General features: G+C 57.3%; 3 protein-coding genes across 10 annotated transcripts in view; 1 reads left to right on the top strand and 2 right to left on the bottom strand.

Moving 5' to 3' along the window:
* VAV1 (vav guanine nucleotide exchange factor 1) overlaps window positions 1-2331 on the bottom strand; it is a 56427-nt gene extending 54096 nt beyond the window's left edge. The window contains exon 1 of the mRNA XM_005611495.4: window positions 1741-2331. Within this exon, the coding sequence (XP_005611552.2) occupies window positions 1741-1944 (204 nt within the window). The 5' untranslated portion in view covers window positions 1945-2331. The remainder of the gene's footprint in view (window positions 1-1740) is intronic.
* Window positions 2332-4431: 2100 nt separating this feature from the next.
* Window positions 4432-14848, top strand: SH2D3A (SH2 domain containing 3A). Of its 6 annotated transcripts, XM_070272583.1 has the most exons (11): window positions 4448-4608; window positions 7313-7449; window positions 8776-9125; window positions 9283-9409; window positions 9486-9562; window positions 11296-11786; window positions 11902-12017; window positions 12176-12350; window positions 12439-12550; window positions 13099-13284; window positions 14152-14848. In XM_070272583.1, exons 4-11 carry the CDS (start codon window positions 9333-9335, stop codon window positions 14310-14312), a joined length of 1395 nt encoding a protein of 464 aa, XP_070128684.1. In that variant the 5' UTR covers window positions 4448-4608; window positions 7313-7449; window positions 8776-9125; window positions 9283-9332; the 3' UTR covers window positions 14313-14848. The 6 variants fall into 6 exon arrangements, with proteins under 6 accessions (XP_070128686.1, XP_023500360.1, XP_070128684.1 ...); XM_023644592.2 differs by lacking the exon at window positions 9283-9409 and having other exon boundaries at window positions 4441-4608; XM_023644594.2 differs by lacking the exon at window positions 9283-9409 and having other exon boundaries at window positions 4489-4608; window positions 8779-9125.
* Window positions 14849-15062: 214 nt separating this feature from the next.
* TRIP10 (thyroid hormone receptor interactor 10) lies at window positions 15063-23602 on the bottom strand. Of its 3 annotated transcripts, none has more exons than XM_003365319.5 (15): window positions 23463-23602; window positions 22169-22284; window positions 22022-22078; window positions 21077-21224; window positions 20937-20999; window positions 20638-20742; window positions 20423-20551; window positions 19705-19851; window positions 19396-19590; window positions 18198-18365; window positions 17824-17933; window positions 16159-16291; window positions 15795-15937; window positions 15595-15716; window positions 15063-15476 (listed from the first exon to the last, which is right to left on the bottom strand). In XM_003365319.5, the coding sequence occupies exons 1-15, from the start codon at window positions 23484-23486 to the stop codon at window positions 15328-15330; spliced, it is 1809 nt and encodes a 602-aa protein (XP_003365367.1). In that variant the 5' UTR covers window positions 23487-23602; the 3' UTR covers window positions 15063-15327. The 3 variants fall into 3 exon arrangements, with proteins under 3 accessions (XP_003365367.1, XP_070128683.1, XP_001496419.1); XM_070272582.1 differs by having other exon boundaries at window positions 23235-23543; XM_001496369.6 differs by lacking the exon at window positions 18198-18365.
* Between the last annotated feature and the right edge of the window lie 596 nt (window positions 23603-24198).

Genomic DNA, 24198 nt, shown 5'->3' with positions numbered 1-24198 from the left:
GTTCCCAGGCGGGGAGTTTCGGGGAACACCCCTGCCCAGCCTGGCGCCTGACACAGCTGGGCACAGGAAGCCAGAGCAATGAGAAAGCTCCTACTCATTCTTCAAAACCCCACACAAATGTCCCATCTTGCATAAAGTTCAACTCTCCCAAGAAATGTCTTGCCTTTGGCCCCCAGCCCAGAGGTTGCTCCCTCTGTCCAAGTCCTGGCAACACAAGGCTGGGGGTGTCTGTCTCCCCAAGTCTGGGAGTCCCTTGAGGGCCAGGCCTGGGCCATAGCACAGAGAATTAGGATGCATCTCTGCCATCCCTGAAGCTGCCTTCCTAGAGATTAAGCCACCCCGGCTTGTCCTTCATCAGAGAACCAGCTGGATGTAAGATGCAGGCAGAGATGTCAGCTCATTCTTAAGTCCACCCACTTTTCTGTTAGCCACTGTTGAATCCTCACTGGGGACCTGGACTGCCTGTAGGTCTGGGGCCCGACGGGTCCTACAGCTACTTCCTCCTGTGCTGGGAGCCAGAAGGAGGCAAGCAAATGTAAGCAAATTTAAGATGGCCTCTGGCCAGAGGGGCTGGTCATGGGGGAAGCGGGCCTCTGAGGTTCCCTGATCCTTTCAGGAAACCCTGCCTCGGCTAGGGAAGGCTCTGTCCCCAGGAGACGCCCCCAGGGACCCCCATGGGCCCTGCTCCCTGAGCAGTTACTTCCCCTCCCCCCATCTGCACGTGGCACCCTGGACCAGAGGGGAGCACCCCCCCCCCCAGCACCCACAGTTCCCAGGGTCAAGGCTTTGATTCCAAAGCGGAGCCTGAAGTCAGAAGGCAAGTGTCCCTGAGACCCCTAGGGCAGGCGGGGGCACCCCCAGCCCCCAGCCAGCACCACTTCCACCCAGCACCCAAGAGGCCACAGGGAACCAGAGAAGGTGCTTCCGAGAGAGGATCCAGGCTCTCTACCTCCCCCAGCCCGACCGCATTCAAATAAGGATTTGAATATATTTCCTGAGCCCCAGGGCGGCTGTCACAGTCAAATCGACCTCCCTCTGGACTCTGGGCCCTTGCAGGATCCCTGCAGAGAAAGAGCAGCTATTTCTAGGCTCCGAAACCCCAGGACCTGCTCTCCAGCCTCAGGACCAGGTCCTGCCTCAGTGTCCCCCCTGGGATGGATGGAGCTAGGAAAACCAGAGCCCTGGGCCCCGCAGCCCCCCACCCAGCCCACGCCGTCCCAGGCCCAGGCAGGAAGCCAAGGGGAAGGAGATGTGAGGGGAAGGAAGGGGCCCAGGGGCCTGGGAGGAGGAGACACATGTGGGGGAAGAAGTCAGTGGAGGCCCCTCCCCCATAGCCAGAATCTGGGGGTGGTCAAAGGAGTCAAAATACTCAGGCCCCCTGTCGGCCACATAGGGGGTTCCCAGGCTCCCCTCAAGACCCCCACTGGGTCCCCTCTGGGGGCTTGAACCCCAGTGGAGTCAGAGGGGCTTGGGAGCGTTAACCCTAATTTTGCCAATTCTCAGCGTAGGTGGGGGTTAACTCAGAGCCTATTAACCCATTGCTGTTAACCTTGGTGGGTCACCCCAGAATCTCAGAGTGTTACCGCCCCCAACATCCACCCCCTACATCCCCTGTGCCAGCCCCAGAGTCGGGAGCATATTCCCCTCTACGCTGCCAACGCAGTGCATCGCACCCCCAAGCGCCAGCGTGGGGCACCCCCCGCCTCCAACCCTTGGCACACCAGCCAGCGGCGGGCTCACCTGGGACATCTGGGGGCGCAGGTTGACCTCGCGCAAGTTGATGGCGTGGGGCAGCAGGTTGTTGAGCAGCTGGCAAAGGAGGACCCCATCCCGGAGGGCCTGCGCCAGCTCGCACACCTGGGCACCATCCCAGGTCACGCGGTGGCTGGGCGGCAGCACGCGGCACTGGATCAGCCAGTGGGTACACTGGCGCCACAGCTCCATGGCTGCTGCCTCCCTGGGGCCGGCCCGCGCACCCTCGAGGCCTCCAGCACCCGGCCCACCCGCCCGCCTGCCTGTGCTAGCTAGCTACCACTACCACTTCCTCTTCTTTGCCTGTAACTGTCGCCCTGTGAGGGGGTGGAGGAGGAGGAGCCGTGGGGGGTGGCGGGGCGGGGGAGCACCTGCAGCCCAGCCCAGCCCAGCCCCTTCCGTGCTGGACCTCGCCTCTCCTCCCCTCACCAGCTCAAAACAGGCCTGGGCTCCTGGCAGGTGGGGGGCCTGGAGGTGGAGGCAGGCTAACCAGACGGAAGGTACCCCCTCAAAATCCGCCCTCTTCTCACCCCTCCCTCCTCTGCCTCCACCCTGGCCCAGCCCTCATCATCCTAGCCTGGACCAGTGCAGTCGCCTCCCCCCTGGTCCCCGGGCTCCCTTCCTTGCTGCACCCCCCCCCCCCCCCGTCTGTCGTCCCTGCAGCAAAAGGCACCAGTAAGCATCTGAGTCAAGTCATGACATCCTCCTCTTCTCACAGCCCACCTCACTGGGGTCACAGTCCTTCCCGCAGCCCACGAGGCCCTGCACAACCTGCCCTCAGCACCTCGCTCTCGTCCCCTCCTCCCTCTCTCCCTCTCGCTCCCTCTCCTCCAGCTACACGAGCCTCCTCAATATTTCTCCAACACATTAGCCCCAGTCCTGCCCCAGGGCCTTTGCACAGGCTGCTCCTCTGTCTTAGGCAACTTCATAGCCAGCTCCTTCACTTCCTACAGGTCTTTGTTCCATGTCCCCTTCTCATGAAGTCTTGCCAAATGTCCCCGTTTCAAATCACCGCCATTTTTCCCACCCCATCACACCCTATCCCACTTCCCAACATTAAGCCCTGATCACCATCTGACAAACCTGATACTTTATTATACTTATTTCTTTATTGTCTATTTAGAAATTTGTGCCTCTGATGTACTGCTGGATCCCCTCCTTATAGAAATCGATAGTGTCATTCGTTCATTCATTTGTTTAGCAAACATTTACTGTCTCCGCAGCCCTTGTCGCTCCCCGAATCATCTTGTCTAGAGGTCTCTCTCCCCTCCTCCGCCCCACTAGACTGTGCCCAGCCTCGCTCGCCTCTACATCTCACTTGGTACCCACCTCGGGTTTATTTGTTAATTCTTGTAACCACTAGGGGGCGCTAGACCCCTTCACTGGACCTACCCCTCTGGCTGTACCAAGACTAGGCGGGAGGGTGTCAAGGAAAAGATGCTCCCCTCAGCCTTTCTGGAGCCTGGAGTCATTTCTAATTACGGGGTGTGTGTGTGTGTGTGTGTGTGGGGGGGGGGTGATGGGAAAGCCCAACCTGGAAATGCCCAGCTTTGTGAGCTTTGTGATCCTACAGGCACCCCAAATTTTCATCCCCGAGCATCCTTGTCTCTCTCCGCGTCAATTTCATCTCCAAGATGGGTGACAATAACCTCCACCGTTTAGAATTACGGTAGGGATCAGAGATGGGGGAGCCGCAAAGATGAAAGCGAGGAAGACAGGATGGCGCCCCGGCAGGGCTCCGGGTTTGAATCCCGCCTCGACCCCTCGCAAGCCGGATCAACTTGAGCAAATGACGGATCTGCTGCTCCGTGCCTCAGTTTCTGCACCTGCAAGACGCGGGTGATGAAAACAGCACCCACCTCATTGAGAGGTCTATGTAAAAATTAAATGCGTTGAGGCAGATCAGGCAAGCAGAATAATTCTGGCATACAGTAGGCGTTCAATAAATGTTGGCTGTGGCTACTGCCTTCAAGACCGTTGTTATTATTATGAGCCGTGGCCAGAGCGCGTCCTCTCTCTCCATCCAGATTCCCCCACCTTTCTCATGCTTGTTCCCAGACACCGTGATGGACGCCCCCCTAACACACACACACACCTCCTTCCTCCCACCTGGGAAATCACCCGAATGTTTCCTCCCCCCACGTCCTCCCAGAGTCTGGGTCGTCTCCATCGTGTTGTCACTGGAAGAAGCGGTCGTGTTTTTCCGCATCTCTCTCCACAAAACCTGACATTCCGCTGGGGTTCCTTTCCCCCGGAAACCTCGGTGGGCGGTCTGGAGGAAGCGCACCCTTCCACGTCACAGCCGCCGCCCTGCCCCTTGCCCGGAACCCTGGGGGACAAGGAGAGGAGACACCCCCTCCCCCGTCCCGAGGGGCCTGGGTGCTCAGGGCCAGCCTGAGGGCCATGGAGGGGCCGAGTCCTCAGAGGCGGGACCAAGAGAGGAGCGGGGTGCTAAGTGGACGTGGCCAGTCGGAGGAGGGCGGGTGACGTTATACGGGGTGGGGCCCACCGGACCGGACGAGCGGAGTTCCCAAGGGGGCGTGGTCTACGGGGAAGGAGATGTCATCCAAAGGGGGCGTGGTTAGCGCAATGACAGGTTCTAAGGGGGCGGGGCGAGAACGAGGGGGCGGGGCGAGAACCTGGGAGGTTACCATTGGAGGCGGGTTCCGAAGGGGGCGTGGTCTGCTGGGGGTGTGGTTTTTAGGGGTGGGGCCAGGTGCTTGGGCTCGGTTGCCGCCAGGCGCTGCCGGTGACTGCCGGACCTGGCTGGGGCGGGGAGGGTGGGGCCCGGAGCCTCACAGCCTCAGGCTTGGGTTCGGCCCCAACTTCTTGGGAGCTCCGCGGGTCCCGGCCCAGGTGAGTGAGGGGCCCCGGGCGGATCCAGCACCAGGGAATTATTGGGGTGGGGAGTCCTCTCTTTTCCAGGTGGGACCACCTGCTCCCAGGGAAGATGTGGGTGTTTGTCCGCGCGCGTCCGCGAACGCGGAAGAGGTCGCCAAGTGCTGGGTTGGGGTCGCGTGTCCGTGCACCTGGGCGTAGCTGGGCGTGCGCCTTTCAGCGTGTTTCCTGGGCAACACAGAAAGCCGCCCTGCTTCCACTTTTGCCTGAGTGGTTTTGATAAACCACGAGCCAGATCGTGCCCCTCCCTCACTTAAAACCCTTCCTTCCACGGCCCCAATTTCATCCCACTGAGATGAAAATTCAGGGTCCACCAGTTCCTGCACGGTCGCACCCCTGCCGGCCTCCCTGACTTCACTGCCCTCTCTACCTGGCTCCTTACTCGCTGCATTCCAGCCACATCGGCCTCCTGGATGATGTAAAATGTAAGAAGCAAGCTCTATCTCACCTCCAGGCCTTTACACACGCTGTACCCCCTACCTGGACTGCTCTTTCTTCAAGTCTTTGCATAACTGTCTCCTTCCCTTTACGGAGGTCTCAGAGCCAATGTCACCTGGTGGCACAGACTTTCCTGACTACTATTTAAAGTAGCCTGTCGCCTCCAGCCTTCCTTATCACAGTTTCAAGACGCTATCGTCTTCATTCATTGTGTGCTTGTTTGTGGGTGTGTTGCCCACCAGACGGCGCAGTGCTGGGCGTTGGTCGCATCCATCACTGTATCTCCAGAGTCTAGAGCAGGGCTTTTGCTCAATGTCAAGTCTGAGTCTCTGTGTCCATGAGTCCATGTGCAGGTGGCTGCCCCCTGCACCTCTGTGCACATGTTTATGGTCTGTAGGGCCTGAATACTCCTCTCCCTCCTCTCTCCCTGTGCTTGCCCCTGCCCCACCCCTGCTCCTGATTCGGCCCTCTTCCTCTCTCTCCTGCCCAAGTATCCAGAAATTATTCCAAAGGACACAGGGCAGGAAAATGACTTAGTTGGCCTGTGGCTGACCTGTGCCCACCCTGGGCTGCCTCCGGACTAGCCAGAGCCTTGTCAGTGACCTACCTCCACACCCACTCAGGGGGACATGAGACAGAGGCACCTGGAATGGGGGGACTCTTAAGATGAAGGCCTGTCCCGGCCCAGCTGACAAACAGGAAGGACACAGGCTTCCAGGAGACACACCTGGCATTCAGGTATGTGGTGCCTGGAGCCAGCTCCCGGCCCAGCTCTCCACCCCTAAAGCCACCTAGCGTGGCTTTCAGGTCCTTTCAGGCCCTCAGCCTGGGCTGACTCAGGATGTAAGAATCCTGGTGCTGTTTCTCTGCAGACTTCTCCAGGCTGACATGGCCTCCGGGGGTGGGGGCAGTGAGGCGCAGACCCCTGCTTCTCTCCCATCCAAGGCGAACTTTCTCCACCAACCACCTGAGCCACACAGGGTGTCAGGCCTGTGACAGGATCCAGGGAGCCCCAAAGTGTCTGAGACCTATTTGATCATAATAATAACAAAATTAGTGGCTCCAAAATATAAGAACCTGTAAACACAAAATTGCTGTTTGCTGACATTTCTACAAAAATGTGACCTTTTAACATCCTTAAAAGTGGGTTTCCACTGGAAAGCCAGGTATGGGTTAGATTTTCTTACATCCTAAGAATCCTCGAGTGTGCACATGGATTGCTAAGAAGCTATGGACATTGGTCATTAAATTCCACCCTGCCTAGAATGTTCTTTCACCTGGCTCACTCCCTCAAAATGCTTCCAGTTGTCGCTGAATGACACCTCCCCGGGCCACTCTATGGAAAATTGTAACTCCACTCCTTGAAACTTCATATCCCGTCCTTTTTCCTTCCTCCGCTTAGCTCGCTCTGATCTGCTCCTTCATCCACTTATTTATTCTCTTAACCATCCTCTCAGCCCCTAGCCGGCAGCCCCCCCAAGGGCAGGGGGTTTGGTCTGTTTTGTTCACTGCTCGATTTCTAGTGCCTAATATAGTGCCTGGCACACAGTGGGTGCCCATAAATATTGGTTTGAGGAAGTTAATTAAATTTCTACAAAACGTAACATTATGTCATCTGCATAAAAATGGCATTACTGTACATTTGAAAGCAATGCATAGGTCTTCTCCTTTTGCAAGAATTCCAGTGAAGGCGTGACTGTTTCCATGAAATTGTAGCCAATTCTAAATGAAAGTTACTCATAGCCCAATTTTATATGTATATATTTATATATATTCTGGCATATATATATATAATCAGGCATATATATATAGTCAGGCATATATATATAAAGTCAGGCATATATATATAAAATCTGGCATATATATATATAAAACTGGCATATGTATATATAAAATCTGGCATATATATATAATCTGTCATATATATATATAAAATCTGACTATATATATAAATAAAACCTAGCATATGTATGTAAAATCTGACTATGAATAACTTGTTTCATTTAGAATATAATGTATATTTTTATAATATAATAAATATTTATAAATATATAATATACAGATTTATATAATATATATATGCACATACATATACATATACAGAGAGAGAGAGTTGCATTTTAAGGGTTGATATGATGTAGGCTGCTGTCTCCAAAACCAAGAGGAACGTGGAAGGGCCAACCCAGCCCCTTGGGAAGTGGGAACAATGATTGCCATTTTACAGATGCAGAAGACTGAGGCCTGTTGACAGTCCAGAGCTCAGCCCCTGCACCCTCTGCACCCAAGAGCTCCATGCAGGTGCCACAGGATGGAGAGGACATTGCCAGCCAACCCTGGTACCATGGCCCCCTGTCCCGCCAGGTACGGCTGCCTCCTGCAGGGCCTCGGCACCCTCTGATGGGGAGCCTCTCCCACCCTTGACTTACTGGGGGCTCCTGGGTCCAAGATGAGGGACTTAGGATCAAGGTTCGTTGGAAGGGCAGGCTGGGGGACTGGAGACTGTCTTGAAGCTTGGTTAGTGTGGCGCGTCACTCTTTATATTTAAATGATCACTTCCTTTGGGATGATGTCGAAGAGAGTGATGGAGATTGAAGAGGGGCCTAATGCCCCCTCAAACCACACCTTGGCTCTGCTTGTCACTCTCTCTGGGTCCCAGGCACCTGTGGCCACCAGGGCTCCATCTCCCTCTCAACCCGTGGCTCCCCACCCTCCTCTCCAACTCAGGTGTCACCCTCAGGAGTCCCAGGACCCTGGGCATCCAATTAAATCATGAAAGGCAGCGTGGCTTAGTGGTCAGAATCCCACACCCTCGCTCCAGACATCCTCGGTTCAAATCCCAGCCCTACAACTTATATCCGGTGTGACCTAGGGCAAGGTATTTGGCCTCTCTGGGGCTCAGTTTCCCCATCTGTAAAATGGGGATAATAGTACCTCCCTCTTAACCTTGGTAAAGGACTAAATGAGTTCATATGTTTTACACCTAAAGCAGTGCCTGGCATAGAATAGGGCTCCACATGTGTCCATGGCGTCTATTGTTCAGTCCCCAGCCCCCATCACCAGCTGTGCTTTGACTCTCTCTGGTGTCATGGCCCTCAGCCCGCATTTTAACACCAGCCACCACAGCTGGCGTAAGACCACTTGAATATATTTATAAAGGAGGATTTATAGGCCACAATCTGTTTGGAAGGATCCAGCCAATGGCTTTTCTTGAAGCTGTATTATTTGCATAGCCAGCCCAGTGCATTTACTCAGGTTGCAAGATGCATCTGTCAGTGTCGGCTCTCTGCTGTAACAAACATTCCCAAGATGTCAATCAATCAGTCAGGGCCTAGGCACTTTCCATCTCGTGGCTCTGCCATCCCCCAGGGTTTTGGGGACATTAGGTGACAGGGAACAGAACCTGGAGGATTGTGTGGGAGGGTTTTATGAGCCAGGTCTGGACATTCCCCACAGCACTTCTGCCCCCATCCCATTGGCCAGGTCTTGTCACATGATGACTAACTGCAAGGAAGCCTGGGAAATGTAGTCCAGAGTTGTGCCCATGTGAAAAGGGGAAATGATTTGGTGCAAAACTACCCAGTCTCTGGGGTGGCTTTTCTTGAGTTGGGGGGTGCAGGTAGGGAGTTACCATTAATTGCTGGTCTGGGCTCATGCCTAAGCCCCCTGCCCCCTGTCCTCCATCCCCAGAAGGCTGAAGCCCTCCTTCAGCAAGATGGTGACTTCTTGGTTCGTGCCTCTGGGTCCCGTGGGGGCCACCCTGTGATCTCCTGCCGCTGGCGGGGCTCGGCCCTACACTTTGAAGTGCTCCGTGTGGCCCTGCGTCCCCGGCCAGGCCGGCCCACGACCCTCTTTCAGCTGGAGGATGAACGTTTCCCAAGCCTGCCAGCCCTGGTTCGCAGCTATGTGACCGGCCAGCGCCCACTGTCCCAGGCCACAGGGGCTGTGGCCTCCAGGCTGGTGGCACGGCAAAGGCCTATTCGACGTAGCCTTAGCGAGGACACCCTCCTAGACAGCCCAGCTCAGATAGAGCCACTCAGGTACCCTCGAGCTCCCTCCATCCCGAAGACGCCCAACACCCCCGGGGCTTCTCCACCTGGGAACTATTGTCATTTGGAGTTGGGTCATTCTTGGTTGTGGGAGGCCATCCTGTGCATTGCCTGATGTTGAGCAGCATCTCTGGTCTCCATCCACTAGATGTCAGCAGAATCCTCCCCACCCCACCCTCCAGTGGTGACAACCAAAACATGTCTGCTGACATTGCCAAGTGTCCCTTGGGGATAGAGCACCCTGGTTGGGATCCACTGGACCTGAGTGACTGGAGGTAGGGGTTTCTAGGCATCAGTGGGAGCCGTCATGCTCAGGGTAAGATGACACATCTTCCCCGTCTCTGCCCCCAGGGCTCGGAAGTGGAGTGACAGTCAGCCAGCAGGCTTGGAGCATATGGGACGGTCAAGAGAAGGCCTCTCCGGACCAGGTGAGGGTCCATCAGGACAGCACGTGGCTCAGAGATTCCTCTGCCACTCGCTACCTGAGCTATCTTGGGCAGGTGACGTAACCTCTTGGAAAATGGGGACAATAATGATCTTAAAGTTGTCATGGTGATTTAAAAACATACAGGAACGTTGCAGGTACTTAAAAACGTGGGTTACAATTATTCCAAGAAGCCTTATGCGTTCTGACCATGCTGACCTCTCTAACAACTCCTGCCACCTTCCCTCCTCACTCCAGTCACAACGTCTTCTTTTCAGTGGCTGGAACTTTCCAAATTTGTTCCTGCCTCAGGGCCTTTGCACTTGCTGTTCTGGCCATTGGAAAGCAAATTCCCCTAATCTTTGCCTGACTGACTCCTTCTCATCTAAGTGAGTTCCTCAGAGCAGCTGACCCTGACCATCCTACCTAAAGGAGGACTCCCCTCCACATGTGCCCCACCTCCTCTGCCCACCCCTACTCAACATGAGCCCTCACTGCATGCCAGCCACTGTCCTAAAAGCTGAGACACATCAATGAACAAGAAAGACAAAGATCCCTGCTCCAGTGAAGCCAACATCCTATTAGAGGAAGATGGATCCCATATGAACAACACAAATAAGTCAATTATGTATGTTAGGGGGTAAAAATTAAAAGCAGAACAGAGTAAAGGAGATTGGTAGCATAGGAAAGGGAGTGAGTATGACAATTTTAAGTGCCAGTCAAGAAGGGCCCCATGGAGAAAGGTTTGAAGGAGGTGAGGGAAGGAATGATGTGGACAACTGGGGGTCAGATGTGGCCCAGGCAGAAGGAACAGCCAGTGCCAAGGTCCTGGGGCCAGATCAAGAGTTTGAACTGTTCCTTCAACCAAAAGGAGGTGAGTGTGGCTGAAATAGTGAGACTGAGGGGGAAGTCAGAGAGAACCGAGGCTCAGATTGCGAGGGCTTTTGGCTACTGTGAAGACTTTGGCCCTTACGCAGAGTGAGTTGGGAACCATGGGAAGCTTTTAAGCCCCGTTAACACAGTCTATTTAAAGGCGTGGTAAATATAGTCTCCCAAAAGTCTGGGTGCAGTTTTAAGTTCTAATAACCTCAGAAGAAAACAGGCCACAAACTTAACAGAAGACATCATTTGAAAGTCTGATAAGTTCATTTCTTTGATGTTCACGTAGTTTTTGTGAATTTTGAATAACGTATTTTTATCTTAATTTTGTACAGTCGATGCTCACCATCTTCAATCAGAGGGGCAAAAACAAAAACTTCAAATTTAAAATATAGTATTCAGAATTCGCAAAACTACACAAGTGTCAGAAAAAGTTCATTTTCAAATCATCAATACGTGTGTGGCATTTATACTGGTGAAGTTGTTAAAATTCAAAGCCACACCAAGATAGGTTGGGATACCCCATTTTTGGCTGAATGAGTGGATGAACCAGGTGGGTGGTAGGCCATGAAGCCCCCGCTCCACCCAGTTATCTTCTCTGTGTACCCCCTTCACCTCTTCTTTTCTTTCTTTCTTTTTTTTTTTGGTGAGGAGGATTGGCCCTGAGCTAACATCTATGCCAATCTTCCTCCATTTTGTATGTGGGATACCACCACAGCATGGCTTGATGAGCAGTATGTAGGTCTGTGCCCAGGATCCAAACCCATGAACCCCCCGCCACTGAATGAAGCGGAGCACGCAAACTTAACCACTACCCCACTGGGCTGGCCCCTCACCCCTCTCTTTTATGACCCTTAGGAGCCTCTGCTGTGCCCCTATCTGCCCTGCCTCGGACGGGTAGTGACCCTGTATTGCTGACGACCCCAGCTCCCCTGGGATCCATTGCTGACAGCCTCAGGGCCTCCGATGGGCAGCTTCACGCCAAGGCCCCAAACAAGCCACCTCGAACACCGTCCCTCATGCTGCCTGATGCCTCTGGACGCCCCCCCACATACTGTGAGCTGGTGCCCCGAGTGCCCAGTGCCCAGAGAACACCCGCTGGCCACAGCTGCCCAGAGCCAGAGGCCCCGTGGTGGGAGGCTGAGGAGGAGGAGGAGGAGGACGAAGAGAACAGATGTTTTTCAAGACCACAGGCTGAGGTCTCCTTCTGCCCCCCTGACAACCCCTTCTGCATGCTGGGCCCCCAGAATCGGCCCCTGGAACCCGAAGTCCTGCGTACTCTTCGGGGCCTGTTCCTGGAGCATCATCCTGGAAGCACCGCCCTCCACCTGCTACTGGTGGACTGCCAGGTGGGTCCCTCCTCCCCAGGCAGGGGCTGAAGCCAGGGCAGCGGCCAACTGCACCCCACACCCATATACTCACAGCTCACTTGACCTTCCCGCCCCGCCCCCCACCCGCCCCTAGGCCACAGGGCTCCTGGGAGTGACCAAGGCTCAGCGGGACGCCATGGGGGTCGCCTCCGGCCTGGAGCTGCTCACACTTCCCCATGGGCGCCGCTTGAGGTTGGAACTGCTGGAGAGGTGAGCCAGCCACCTGGAACCTCCGAGGGTCTCCAAATCTCCCCCTATTCACAGCCCCCCAGGGAGGAGGGGAACGAGCAATTCCACGTCCTGGCCCCTCTCACCCCCGCATTACAAACCTCCCTACTGCCCCCAAACCCTTGCCTCCGCCTCTACAGGCACGAGGCGCTGGCGCTGGCCGGGGCGCTGGCGGTGCTGGGCTGCGCGGGGCCGCTGGAGGAGCGCGCGGCCGCCCTGAGGGGCCTGGTGGAGCTGGCACTGGCACTGCGGCCAGGGGCGGCGGGGGACCTGCCCGGACTGGCCGCGGTCATGAGTGCCTTGCTCATGCCCCAGGTGCGTGGGGAGCAGGGAAGGGGTGAGAGCCCGAGCGCAGGTGTCGGGGAAGAGTGGAGAGGAGGCAAGCTCGGGTCTCTTGCCCCAGGTGTCCCGGCTGGAACGCACGTGGCGCCAGCTCCGAAGGAGCCACACCGAGGCTGCGCTGGCCTTCGAGCAGGAGCTGAAGCCGCTGATGCGGGCGCTGGATGAGGGCGCCGGTAAGTGGCATCGTTTGGAGCCCCACACCCGCTCTAACCAGAATCCGAATCCAATCCGAGGCTCCGCCCCCTGCCCTTGGCCCCGCCCTCACTTTGTCCTAGGCTCCGCCCCCTGCCCTTGGCCCGCCCCTTGATTCAGGTCCAGCTCTGTGCGAGGCTCAAGCCTGCGTATTTGTTCCCAAACCTCTCCCTTGCTTCCACTCTAGGCTCTGCCGTGGTCCTATGTTCTGCCAACTGTTTCCGTCCTAGGCTCGCTCCTTTCACCATAGGCTCCACCCTCTTCGCCCTAGGCTCCGCCCTCTGCACTAGACTCCGTCCTGCGCCCCCTCCCTAGGCCCCGCCCTCACTCTGTCCTCGGCTCCGCCCCTGCCCTAGGCCACGCCCTTGGCCCGGTTCTGCGCTGCGCTGGGCTCAAGCCTCGGAGTCTGCCCCAAGCCCCGTCCGTCGCTTCTGTCCTAGGCTCCGCCTCGGCCCCATATCCCCACACTCTTCATCCTGGGCCCCGCCCCGTGCCCTCCGCCCAACCCGGTCCCTTCCCCCCTACGCAGGACCCTGTGACCCGGGCGAGGTGGCGCTGCCGCACGTGGCACCCGCGGTGCGCCTGCTGGAGGGCGAGGAACTCCCGGGGCCGCTCGACGAGAGCTGCGAGCGCCTGCTGCGCACCCTGCACGGGGCGCGTCAGATGGCCCGGGACGCGCCCAGGTTCCGCAAGGCGGCGGCCGGGCGCCTGCGAGGTGAGCGCCCCCTCCGCGCCCGCTGCCAGAGGCTTCTGACTTTAGGAGCACCCCGCATGCTCTAACAGGGTCCCCAAACCCACTAGGCCGGGGACTGGAGCCTCCTGCCACGTCTCCCAGAGTCCCACCCAAACTGGGACAGCCCCGTCCCCAGGGAGTCTCACCCCAAGCACGCGCTGCAACCAGCAGTGTTGACAGGAACAGTGCCCCGCACCCCAAAGGGTGCGGCCCCGCCCCCAGAGCCACGACCCCACCTGGGGACGGGGTCCCACTCCCACTCGCCCATCTGGGATGGCCCTGCCCCCCGAGGCTCTCCATCCCCCCAAGAATGCCCAGCTCCCTCCAAAATGAGTCCTTCAACGTCGTACGAGAACAGCGCCCCCGCTGCGCTCAGAGCCACTCCTCCCTCCTGTTCTGGGGCGGCGCGGCCTCCAGGATCCCCGGGCCTGGGTCATTCCCGCCTTCGCTGGCGACCTTAGCGCTCTTCTCCCTTCACCGTGGCTCACCCTCCCCTCAGGTTTGTCGCGCATGGCGGTCCAGACCCAAAACCCCGCCCCTGGGGCGGCTCCATTTCCGGGCGCAGACACTAAAGTGGCCACCCCCCCACCCCCAAGCATCTCGCCCCTGGAACAGACCACCCCCATGCACCCTGGGAGAGCCCACCTCTACTGAGCCCCTCAGCCACCCCCACCCCCACAGAGACTCAGGCACCCCCTCTCCCAATCCCCGCCCAGTCGTCCAGAGTACTTGGAGCTGAATACCTCTTGGCCCCTGGTGGGTCAAAGTCCCCAGGGGAGAAGGCAGGTGCGGGGAGGGGTGAGGCAGGCGCCAGGGCCCCGCCCCCAGCCCGCCTGGCCCCGCCTCCAGGATTCCGTCCAGACCCGGAGCTGAGAGAGGCCCTAACCACTGGCTTCGTGCGGAGGCTGCTCTGGGGGAGCCGGGGCGCGGGGGCGCCGCGGGCCGCCCGTCTGGAGAAGTTCCAGCGCGTCCTCAGCGTCCTGTCGCAGCGCCTGGAGCCCGACGGCTGAAAGCACAAATCACCTTCTTCACACTGGGACACCCAGGCTTCTGGGGACCCTGACTGGAGACCAAGGAAGTCGCCGCAGGTTGCTCCTACAGCCTAAAGGGGTGGGGCCCCGCAAATGCCTCACAGAAGGGAGGGAGGCCAGGTTTGCAAGGACTCATCCTGTCCCCCCCAAATGGACACGAATCTTGGGGTGGGGGCAGCCACCAGCACACTGAAGTCCCAGGTACCTGGAGGTTCCAGATACCCTTTCCCGCTCCCCACCCGCCTACACACATATCCCACGGTGGTGAACCTATGGCTTTTAATGGTAAGAGAAATTGCAGATCTGTAAGAGGCCAGCGTTCAGCTGTCTTTGAAATGCTGTGTGACTTCCAGCAGATCACTTGACCCCTCTGTGCCTCACCTTCCACATGAAAGTAAGACTGAGTACTTTCTAGGCGTTATGGTGGGGATTAAAGCTCAACACTGAAATGAGTTCCTGGGTGGAGAATGCCTGGCATACAATGGGTGCTCAATAAACCATATCTGTTCTCAGTAGGCTGCAATGACTGCCAAAGGGATGATGTTTGGCACCGTTCTCCCCATACCGAGTGACTAACAACACTAGCTCCCAGGAAGGAGCAGGGTTTGTCCGAGGTGTGCCCACGTTCCCCTCCCTTCCTCATTCCCTGTGTGGCCCGTCAGTCAGGCAGGTGGCATTTGACTATCCAGCCCCACTGTCTAAATCTAATAAGGCACAGACTGCAAGCGCTTTACATAATTTTTTTTTTTATATATATAAAACGAAAATGGCCCTAGCCGAGCGGCAGGAAGAAAAGACTTGAAACACGAGTATGTACATCGATCGTGGAAGGCACAGTGGATCCATCTGGGGTGAGGAGTGGGCTGGGGGGCAGCAGGTTACACAGGTCTCAGCCGAAGCCACCGGGGGCGGAAATAAAGTGCGTAGGTCCTGGGGCCCCCCGTGGCCCAGAAGCAGCAGCCAACAATCCCAGTCTTCCCGCCTCAGGCAGGGTTCAGTTGAGCGTGACACGGAGGTAGGAGGTGGGCACATAGCCCTCGCCTCCCTGTTTCCGCCTGACCCGGGTCCAGCCGTCGCCTTTGTCCTCTTCCATGAGACTGAGGTCTTCGCCCTCGGCCATGGAGATGGTGCCCTCGCTGGACCCTGGCGTGGGGGTGGCAGTGGGCTCGGGTGTGCTTCGGGCAAATTAAAACAAAACCTAGGCAGACCCCCCTCCCCCCGCCGTGCAAAGCCACTGATGTGCCACCCAGGCCGTGCTCACCTTCAAAGTGGTAGATGGCCACACAGTGGCCTATGGGGGATGCGGGCTCCTCCTCAAAATCCTCATCGAACTCCGTGTAGATGGGGGCGTCCTGACCCTCCTCGGAGGGAGGCTCTTCAGAGCTGGTTGGGGAGAACAGATCAGGTGAGGACAGGCCTCCCGGGGCCCGGGGCCAGGTCCACCCGGGCCTCCCTGCTCACCTCTCCTTGTTGTCCTGGGAGCCGTTGTTGTTGCTGCCGCTGTCTGGTGGGGCGCTGGCTGGGGGGTCTGGAGGCCGGGCGTGCCGGCCCAGGCTGTCCCCCCGGTTGCTCAGGACCCGGCTCTCAGCTTCAGCTAGCCAAGCCTGAGAAGAGGGGACCCACACCGTCAGTTCCAGGGCAGGGCTGCGGGGTCAGCCCACTCTGGGCCCGGAGACTTCCTGAGATCACCCATGCACACCCAAGGCTGTGATGAGAAACAGCTGGAGTCCCCCCCCCCAACACCACCCTGTCCCCACCCCACTCCCCCAGGCAGTGACTCAGTCAGGCCCGCGGGCCCCCGCCTCTCCCCAGGGTCTTCCCTGACCTCATACTTCTGCACTTCCAACTTCAGCCTTTCGATGTTGTTCAGGGTTTCCGTGATCCGGGGCTCCAAGCTGGCGGGGTCCCCCATCTGGGGCGTCTTCTCATATACATCCTTCATTTTCTTCAGGGCTTCCCTGGGGCAAGACGGACAGACAGACAAGAACCGTCCCATGGGATTGAACAAGCACAAAATACGGGCTTTGCTTCAGGGAGCAAATAGCAAGATAGGACAGTGGTTAAAACTCAAAGGCTGGTGCTTCGGTGCATGGGTTCGAATCCCACTTGAGGCACTTCCTAGCTGTATGAGTTTGGGTTAAGTTACTGAAACCCTGTCTCAATATGCTAATCTTGAAAATGGGGTTGATACATGTATCTCATGTGAGTGGTTGTGAAGATAAGAACGGTGCACATATTGAGTGCCTACTGCATACCAGGTACTGTGCTGGGCATCAGAGTATGGCGCTAAACAAGACAGTCAGGGTCCTCCCTCTGCTCACCCTATCTCAGGAAAACTTGGGAACTCCACGGAATCCACGTGAAGGGTTAGGCACAATGCCCGGCATACAGTAAGCGCTCTATAAATGCTAGATGTTATTATTATCATGTCTGGATATACAGGCAGGCAGTAACGGTTTACAAGCATAGACCTTTGCAATATGTCAAACCTGGGATCAGCTTCTTTGCAGTCTTAACAGCAGATGCCTGTCACAGATGAGGAAACTGAGGCACACAGAGGCAAAACAGCTGGAAATTCGAGGCCAGTCTGTCTTGACTCCAGCGCACACAGCCTTAACCCCTGCACCATAAACACGCAGCAACTACAGAGTTCTGAATGGAACTTTACACCAAGAAAAGCCGTTTGGGACAGGAGGTTCTGTGCAGATGGCAAAATATAATTTGGCCGCCTGTCCTTAAGTGGCAAACGTCATTCCTATTATGTAAGAGCACTGGGAAGAGGATTTTCTTGCTTGGAAAGAGTGAGTAAAGATCCTCTTTTTTTTTATTCTGGCAGATTTTTTATTGTCAAGATTTTAAGAGTTTGAGTTATTAAATGAATAACCATATGCTTTGTTTTTTCCTTTAGCCTATTAATGTGGTGCATGAGACAGATAGATTTTTTGATATTGAACCATCTTTGCATTACGGGGATAACACCCAACGGCTCATGATATATTTTTTTAAGTCTTCTTTTTTTAATTATTATTTTTTATCGTGGTAAAATATACACAGCATAAAACTTCCCATCTAGACCATTTTTAGGTGTACAGTTCTGTGGCATTGAGTACATTCACGTTGTTGTACGACCATGACCACCATGTGGTATATTATTTTTAACGCACCCATTCGCTTGGCTACGATTTTGCACCTAAGATCATAAGTGAAGTCATGTGAGCCCGTAATTTTATTTTCTTGAATTCCTGCTAACTGGTTTTGGAATTGAGATTCTGCCAGCCTCCTAAATGAGCTGGCGGCTTTTACTCTTTTTCTGTTCGCTGGAATGACTTGTCTAAGATGGGAAGTAACTGTTTCTTATTTGTGCGGTAGGAATCACCTGTAAAACCATAGGGGCCTGGGGTTTTTTGGGGAGGAGATTTTTGAGTAGCATTTCCACGTAATTCATTTGTTAGTTGACTTTGTTCCTCGCCTGCCCACCCCCTCACCTTACCTCTGGTCGATCTCCTTCTGTAGTTCACGATTCCGTTCTTCCAGCTGCTGCTGAAGCCGCTTTCTCTGTTGCTCTGGGGGCAAGTGGCTGAAATCCTCAGTCACCACTGTCTGCAAGGTGGGAAGAGGACTGAGTTTGAGATTAAGGAATCTGACCGTCCAGGCTCTACGGCACTCCTAAGACACACCAAGTCCACCGTCCTCCCCACCCAAGGTTCTTGGGGGGCAAAGCCATGCACGTAGCAAAGCAGGTCCTGGTTGGGCAACAGGAGGAGGGGGCCCAGCCAGCGGCAGGAAGCGAGCCCAGGGTCCCGCCACCCGGCCGCTGGGCGGGCTGGGGCCGCCCCCTCCTCCTCCCCCGGAGGCCTCACTTACCCCACGGCTGCCTCGAAGGCTGCGGAAGGATGCTAGCCGCGGTTTGACCGACTTACTGATCTCGCTCAGTATGGCCAAGGGGTCGAGGCCGGAGCGGGGGGACGGGGGTCCATTAGGCATTGCCGAGGGCAGGGGGCCCCCCAGGGGGGAGAGGGGTGGGGGACGCGGCTACCGGCGGGGGCCGGGGAGAGGATGGATCAGGAGGAGTGGGAGGATGGAGAGAATAAGGAGGGACGGACGGACGGACGGACGCGATACAGAAAAAAGGAAAAAACAAAATGGAGAAAAGAAAAAAAACGGTAAGAAAACCACAACTCAACATACACATCACACACAGAAAATGCATGCAAAGAGCAACACAAAAATCTAGGAGGTGGTGGGGAGGGCATTAGACTGTGAGCCAGAAGGCCAGACCCCTCCCTCTCTCCAATATGTCCCAGGTCCCATGCATCTCACCTCCAGTACCTAGAATGGGACCTCGGGGTGCAGAGAGGACCAAGTTTCTGTCCCCCCTCCCCAGCTTTCCGGGCTCACAGTCTAGAAGGTGGGGGGGGGGGGGGGAGAGGCATGCAGGAATTAAGGTTTCAGGCAGGTATGGAGCCACAGAGGTCAAGGGCAAGCTGAGAAAGGGGTCAAAGGCATCTGAAATATCAGATGGGTTACAGGTGGGGTTTAAGCAGGGGCGTGCATGTAGAAATTAAAGGAGTGGATACTATGAAGTTGAAGTGTATGTCAAGAAGGACCAGAAGTATAAAATAGAGTAAAAGGAATAAATGTGGGGGAGCGTCGAAGGTATAAACCAGGGGTGTCCAGGTATGTGCTTGACGTTGAAAGCCAAAAAAACCCAGAAGAAACAGCCTGAGGGTCAGGGGCCCAGGGACCCATCGGCGAGATGGAGAGAGACTCAGGGGGTGTCAGCATCCCGCGCCCTCATCCAGCCCTGAATTCCATCAGCAGGTCTTCTCCCAGCATCCTGAGAAGCAGCAGACACCACAGGGCCCCCTCCCAACCCCTCCGCCTCGGGGGACTCCCAGGCCGAGCGCCCGGCCGCCCTCCTTCCCTCCAGCCCGGGCCAGCAGCCAAGAGGAAAATTCCTGCCCGGGACTCGGCGTTCCGCTGGCTACGGCTGACTCAGTGGGGGCCCCCGCTGTCCCTACTCACACCCAGCCTCCCCCACCCCAAGGGCCCCGGCCCCCACCTTGTTCTTCTTGCCGAAGGGCCAGCGTTTGGCACGACTGCGGCCCGGGCCCCGGAGCTCGGGCCGTCCATCTGAGGGGGTGCCCAGGCTGCTGTCCGAGGGCGCGCGGTTCATGGGCTGGCTGAAGTCTTCGAATTCCACGTCGCCAGGGCGGGCGAAGCCTGACTTGTGCAGTTCGATCAGGACCTGGGAGTCCTGGGGGTGGGGAGGGGGCAGTGGCAGGACAGTGAGGGGCAAGACAGGCATCTAGCGCTGGGGGATCCTCCTTCTGCCCACCCCACAGTCACTGGCCCACGACAGGCGACCCACGTGCTTGGCATCCACAGCATCCGCAGCCACCTTCATGCCCTCCAAACACTTGGCGATGATGGGTACCACCTGCAGCTCAGCATCTGACAGGAGCCCGTAGCCAGCCCCCAGGTGGGTGGCCCGGCGCTCGTCCATGTCTTGCAGCTTCTGCAGGGACAGGGGCAGAAGTGCTTAGGGAGGGGGTGGTGGCAGAATGAGTCACTCCACAAACATCAGGGAGATCCACACTGGCCCTAGCCCCAAGCCCAGCCTGGTGGGGAAAACTCAGAATCCAGAATAGAGACTTCCAGCCCCATGTGGTGAGAGGAGACGCAGGGGGGCCAGGGTGACTTCAGGAGAGACTTTGAGGACCCCCCCTTGCCTAGGGAGTCAGGAACGGCTTCTCAAAGGAGGTGACAATGCAGCTAGGGCTTTGAAGAAAAAGCAAACCCAGCACAGTTACTGCCAGTCCCATGGCTGAAACAGAAGAGGGGAAATTCAAGATCTTTCAGAAGGGTCATGAGTGCTGGGGCTTAGAAGGATCAATAGGAGTTTGAAAGGGAATGACATCTCAGCAGAGAGAACAGAGTAAAGGTACCGCTCACTGTTACTATTTGTTTCTAATTCCCTTTCAATCTAGAGATTAGGACACTGTAGCTGGGGTTTTAACAAATGTGTAGCAGTTGGCGAACGCTGGGGGTTTTTCAGGAAGGTGGGGCTGGGGGCTCGGAGCACTCACATCAAATATCTGGGGCATCTGGGAAAAGTAGAAGTGGGCCTGGTCGCGGTTGAAGCGCTGTAGTTGGGCTGCGTACTCATTTTTGCTTTCTTCTGCCATGTGGCTCCGAAGGTGGGCTTGTTGCTTGGCCTGAGGAATATCGGGGCGGGGGTTGCTGCCTGGTGCTGGCCCCATCCCACCCTGACCCCCAAGCCTGTCCCAGACCCCATAAGCACCTTCTCCACATCGGCCTTGGTGGCGTTGATATCCTGGTCTAGCCGCTCGGCCGTCTGGGCTGCCTTCTCCGCCTCCCGGCAGTCTCGCTCAAATTTACGCTTACTCTGTGTTGGGGACAGAACCAGAATGAAGGGGCCACCGTCCCCGAGGTAGGGAGGGGTGGGAAACCAAGGTTTCAGGGGATGGTAGGAAGTCACCAAGCAAATAGGAAGCAATGGGCATGCTAGAAACCCAGAGACAAAGGGGGCAGCTCCATGCACCAGGGGCCAGAGCCATCCTCCAGGGCCCAAAAACTCACATTCTCCAGCTGTTTGAAGCCACTTTCCAGCTGCTGTTGGGCCCGGCGGCCCTCCTGGAAGTGCTTTGGAAAGAGAAACCGTAAGGCTCACCTGGGTCGTGGGGGTGCCCTCGGGAAGTCCCTGCGAGGGGATCACTCACCATCTTTCTCTCCTGTTTCATCTCCTGCGAGTACTTGGCCAGCTCGAGACACACGCGGACGCTGAGGTTCTCGGCCACCAGCTCCCGCTGGCCGGCGAAGTCATTTACCTCCTGTAAAATCTGCACGAAGGACTGATGCTGGCTGAACCTGGGGAGGGGTGGGACGGACATTCATCCCGGAAGCAATGATCAATTCCGGTCCATGTCCCTGACCCCCAACCCCGGAGCGGGACACATTTCGGTACTCAGAATTTTTCAGGTATTAGAAAAGGAATACGACGCTTATACCATCTTTTATGCATGAACCCAGTGGTCGGGCAACATCCTGCCATCAAACGCCCTAAGTATTTTTACAGTGAGAGGTATTAATATTCATACTAAGCGGGATAAAGATGAAGACTGTAATTAACATACTTAACGTCAAGTCTTAACATCAAGGTCAGAGGGTGACTCCGAACAAGTTACTGGAGAAACTTTTGCTTTCTAGAGCTTTTTGGATTCTGGAACCCGGGCTCCAGAATCAAGTGGAATGCTCCAACACACTGACTATGGATTGGGCACGCTTTTAACACATTATCTCAGTTTCTCTTCCCAGGAGCCCTATAAGGGCAACACCCTCATGCCCATTTTCCAGATGAGGAAAACAGAGGCACAAAACTCACTTGCCCAGAGTCTTTCATTTAGTAACTGCTGGGGCCTCCCCCATTTATTAGGCCAAGAAAACAAAGGCAGAGAATTTGAGTCCATGGCGCAAAGCAGTTTCCCTATAAAGTAGTGGATTTAGGATTCCAAGCCAGGTAAACTGCATCCTGTAACCAGGCTCTTATCTCCAGGTAGGAATTGAGGTGAGAGGTCTGGGTTCTCCTTGGGAGGCTCAGCTGAGGGAGAGAAAGCAGGACCAACACCCCCCGCGAATCTAGCCTTGCACCCCCTCTCCATCCTTACTTGGACTCGGGATCATCTTTAACAGGTCTCTTGGGCAGATATTTTTTCACCAGGTTCCTAAGCGGAGAGAGAGACAGGAAGGCTGAGCCCCCAGCGCTCCAAAGGCTGCCCCCAACCCCAGGGCGCGCGTCCACCCTAGGGTCCCACCTGAGCTGCTTCGCGTAAGCCTGTTCCACCTCGGTCCGCTCTTTCACGAACTTCGCGTATCTGTCCAACAGGTCCAGCCCCCACTGCGTGTGCCGCTCCAGCACCTCAAACTGATCCTGGCGGGGGCGGTGGCGGGGGGGGCGGGGGGGGGACGGGGAGAGGCGGAGTTCAAGACCTGGGGATCCCGGAGCCTGGAGGCTCCGAGCTCCGAGAAGGTGTGGCTTCCCGGCCCCGCCCCGGCCGGTGCGGGGGGAGGCAGGAAACCGGCGGGAACCCCCTCCCCTTCCCGGGAAGGGCCAGGGAACAGGGGCGGGGCCCCAGCCGGACGACAGGGTCCCCGTCTCCGGATGGCCAAGAGGGGTGTGGAATGGGGCAGGGCCACTCCCCCTGCCCTAGCTCTTCTAATCCCCCCCAGATTCCGGAAAATCCGGCCGGCCCGGCGTGAGTCAGGGCCAGAGGCGCAGGGCTCTCTGCAGCTCGGGGGGCCCCAGAATGGCCAGGCGGCAGGCACCAGGTTCCCTGGGTCGCCATGCTTCGCCGGATCCCCCGATGGGTGACTCAGTTTCCCCCACTGACTCCAGTGCACCTCCAAAAGAAATCCCAGAGTTGAAGGAGGGGGGAATCTAGTTACCTCGCTGCACCCAGGAACCCCAGGCCATCGCCCTCAGAAGGAGGAGGGGTCAGAGGTCCCGGCTGGGATGGGGGAAATTCCTGGGGCTTCCTGAGCTGAGGTTAGAGGCGGCCTGGGGGCGGCCCCTCCCTGTGCCTGGGGCGGGCAGGCAGAGAGGACTGAGGCCAAGCTTTGCAGCCCCCTCCTCTCCTAGAGGGTCCCAAGCCCCTAGGAGTTGATTAGAGGCGACAGGAAGGGCGGTCAGGACTTCTAGGTCCCACGTGGGGTCGAAAGTGGCCAGAGGGTCCCCTCCCCCCCACCAGCCGGACAGGCGGACGGCGGGCAGGGACCCAGGGGCCGTAAGATAAGCCGCTGGCCCAGCCAGGGCGCTCAAAATAGGTGACCTCGCCCGGCCGCCCCGGCCTGGTCCCAGGACTTCTTCTGGGCCCTCCTTACTCTGCACGCCGTGCCTCAGTTTCCCTACGCCGCTCCTGCAAGGTCGCCCTTCGCCCCTGGGCGTCCTGCAACGCCTTGGGACACTCCGAGAGAGGGCGGAGTGCGGGGACTCCAGGGGTCGGTGGAGAAGAGAAGGCGCGGAGCCCCCGCTAAAGTACTGCAGGGGCGAAGTTGGGGAGTCTGGACCCCAGGAAGGGGGCAGCTTGGAGCCGGGCCGATCGGACTCACCCACAGCTCGGTGCCCCAGTCCATGCTGCTCCCGCCGATGCCGCCGCCGCGCCCGGTCCCCGCCGCCCGCCGCCACCCGCCGGGAGACTCAGCCCAGGGCGGCGCTCCGGGCCCCGCCCCGCGATGGCCCCGCCTACCCCCCGTTAGGCCACGCCCACGCAGGCTCAGCCACGCCCCGACCCGCGTGGAGCCCCGCACAGCGCCCTAAAGGCGGGGCCCAAGGAGGCGGGGGCCAACGGACGCTCCGCCCCCTTTTAAAGGAAAGCTGCCACGGGACCGACCCCTTAAAGGACCCCCACCCATTTTCCAAATCCCCGGGACACCTCCTACCCCCCCCACCCCTACCCCGCCCCGAATTGTTTTTCCTTCCCTCTTTCCCTTCAACCATTCCTTAAAGGGCCAAGACACTAAAACTCCAACCCAACAAGTCCTTCCCCCACCCCTGCGCAGGGAGAACCTGAGGTCACCCGGCTCTTGCGGGCCGGCCCGGCTCCAGACGTCTACGCTCGTCCCATTAATGGTCTGGTCCCTCCGGCCACAGGGCGGATGGAAGGACTTCGATCCTGCCCAGGACGCACCTCTGCCAAGGCTGGGTCCATTAGCGCCCCCACCGCATCCTGCCTCTCCGCACCAACCCCCCCTCCCCGCCCCCGAAAATCTCCGCCGGGAAACTGAGGACGGGCCGTCCTTGGGGCGCCGGGCCCAGGCCTTTCCCTGGCTCCCGTACACCTTGCAC

Source organism: Equus caballus, chromosome 7, assembly GCF_041296265.1.
Source record: "Equus caballus isolate H_3958 breed thoroughbred chromosome 7, TB-T2T, whole genome shotgun sequence".
Classification (NCBI taxonomy): domain Eukaryota; kingdom Metazoa; phylum Chordata; class Mammalia; order Perissodactyla; family Equidae; genus Equus; species Equus caballus.
The sequence above is the reverse complement of the archived record's forward strand: the minus strand, read 5'-3'. Positions and strand labels throughout refer to the sequence as shown.

What these genes read in the sequence shown, in the direction of transcription:
- SH2D3A (XM_023644592.2), top strand. Translation starts at nt 7,381, where the DNA reads ATGCAGGTGCCACAGGATGGAGAGGACATTGCCAGCCAACCCTGGTAC. An exon ending in AGGTTGGAACTGCTGGAGAG is followed by an intron (nt 12,018 to 12,175) that starts GTGAGCCAGCCA and finishes CCGCCTCTACAG; the next exon opens with GCACGAGGCGCTGGCGCTGG. An exon ending in GGCGCTGGATGAGGGCGCCG is followed by an intron (nt 12,551 to 13,098) that starts GTAAGTGGCATC and finishes CCCCCTACGCAG; the next exon opens with GACCCTGTGACCCGGGCGAG.
- TRIP10 (XM_003365319.5), bottom strand. Translation starts at nt 23,486, where the DNA reads ATGGACTGGGGCACCGAGCTGTGG. An exon ending in AAAGATGATCCCGAGTCCAA is followed by an intron (nt 21,225 to 22,021) that starts GTAAGGATGGAG and finishes ACCCCTCCCCAG; the next exon opens with GTTCAGCCAGCATCAGTCCT. An exon ending in TGGAAGTGCAGAAGTATGAG is followed by an intron (nt 15,938 to 16,158) that starts GTCAGGGAAGAC and finishes CCCTCTTCTCAG; the next exon opens with GCTTGGCTAGCTGAAGCTGA.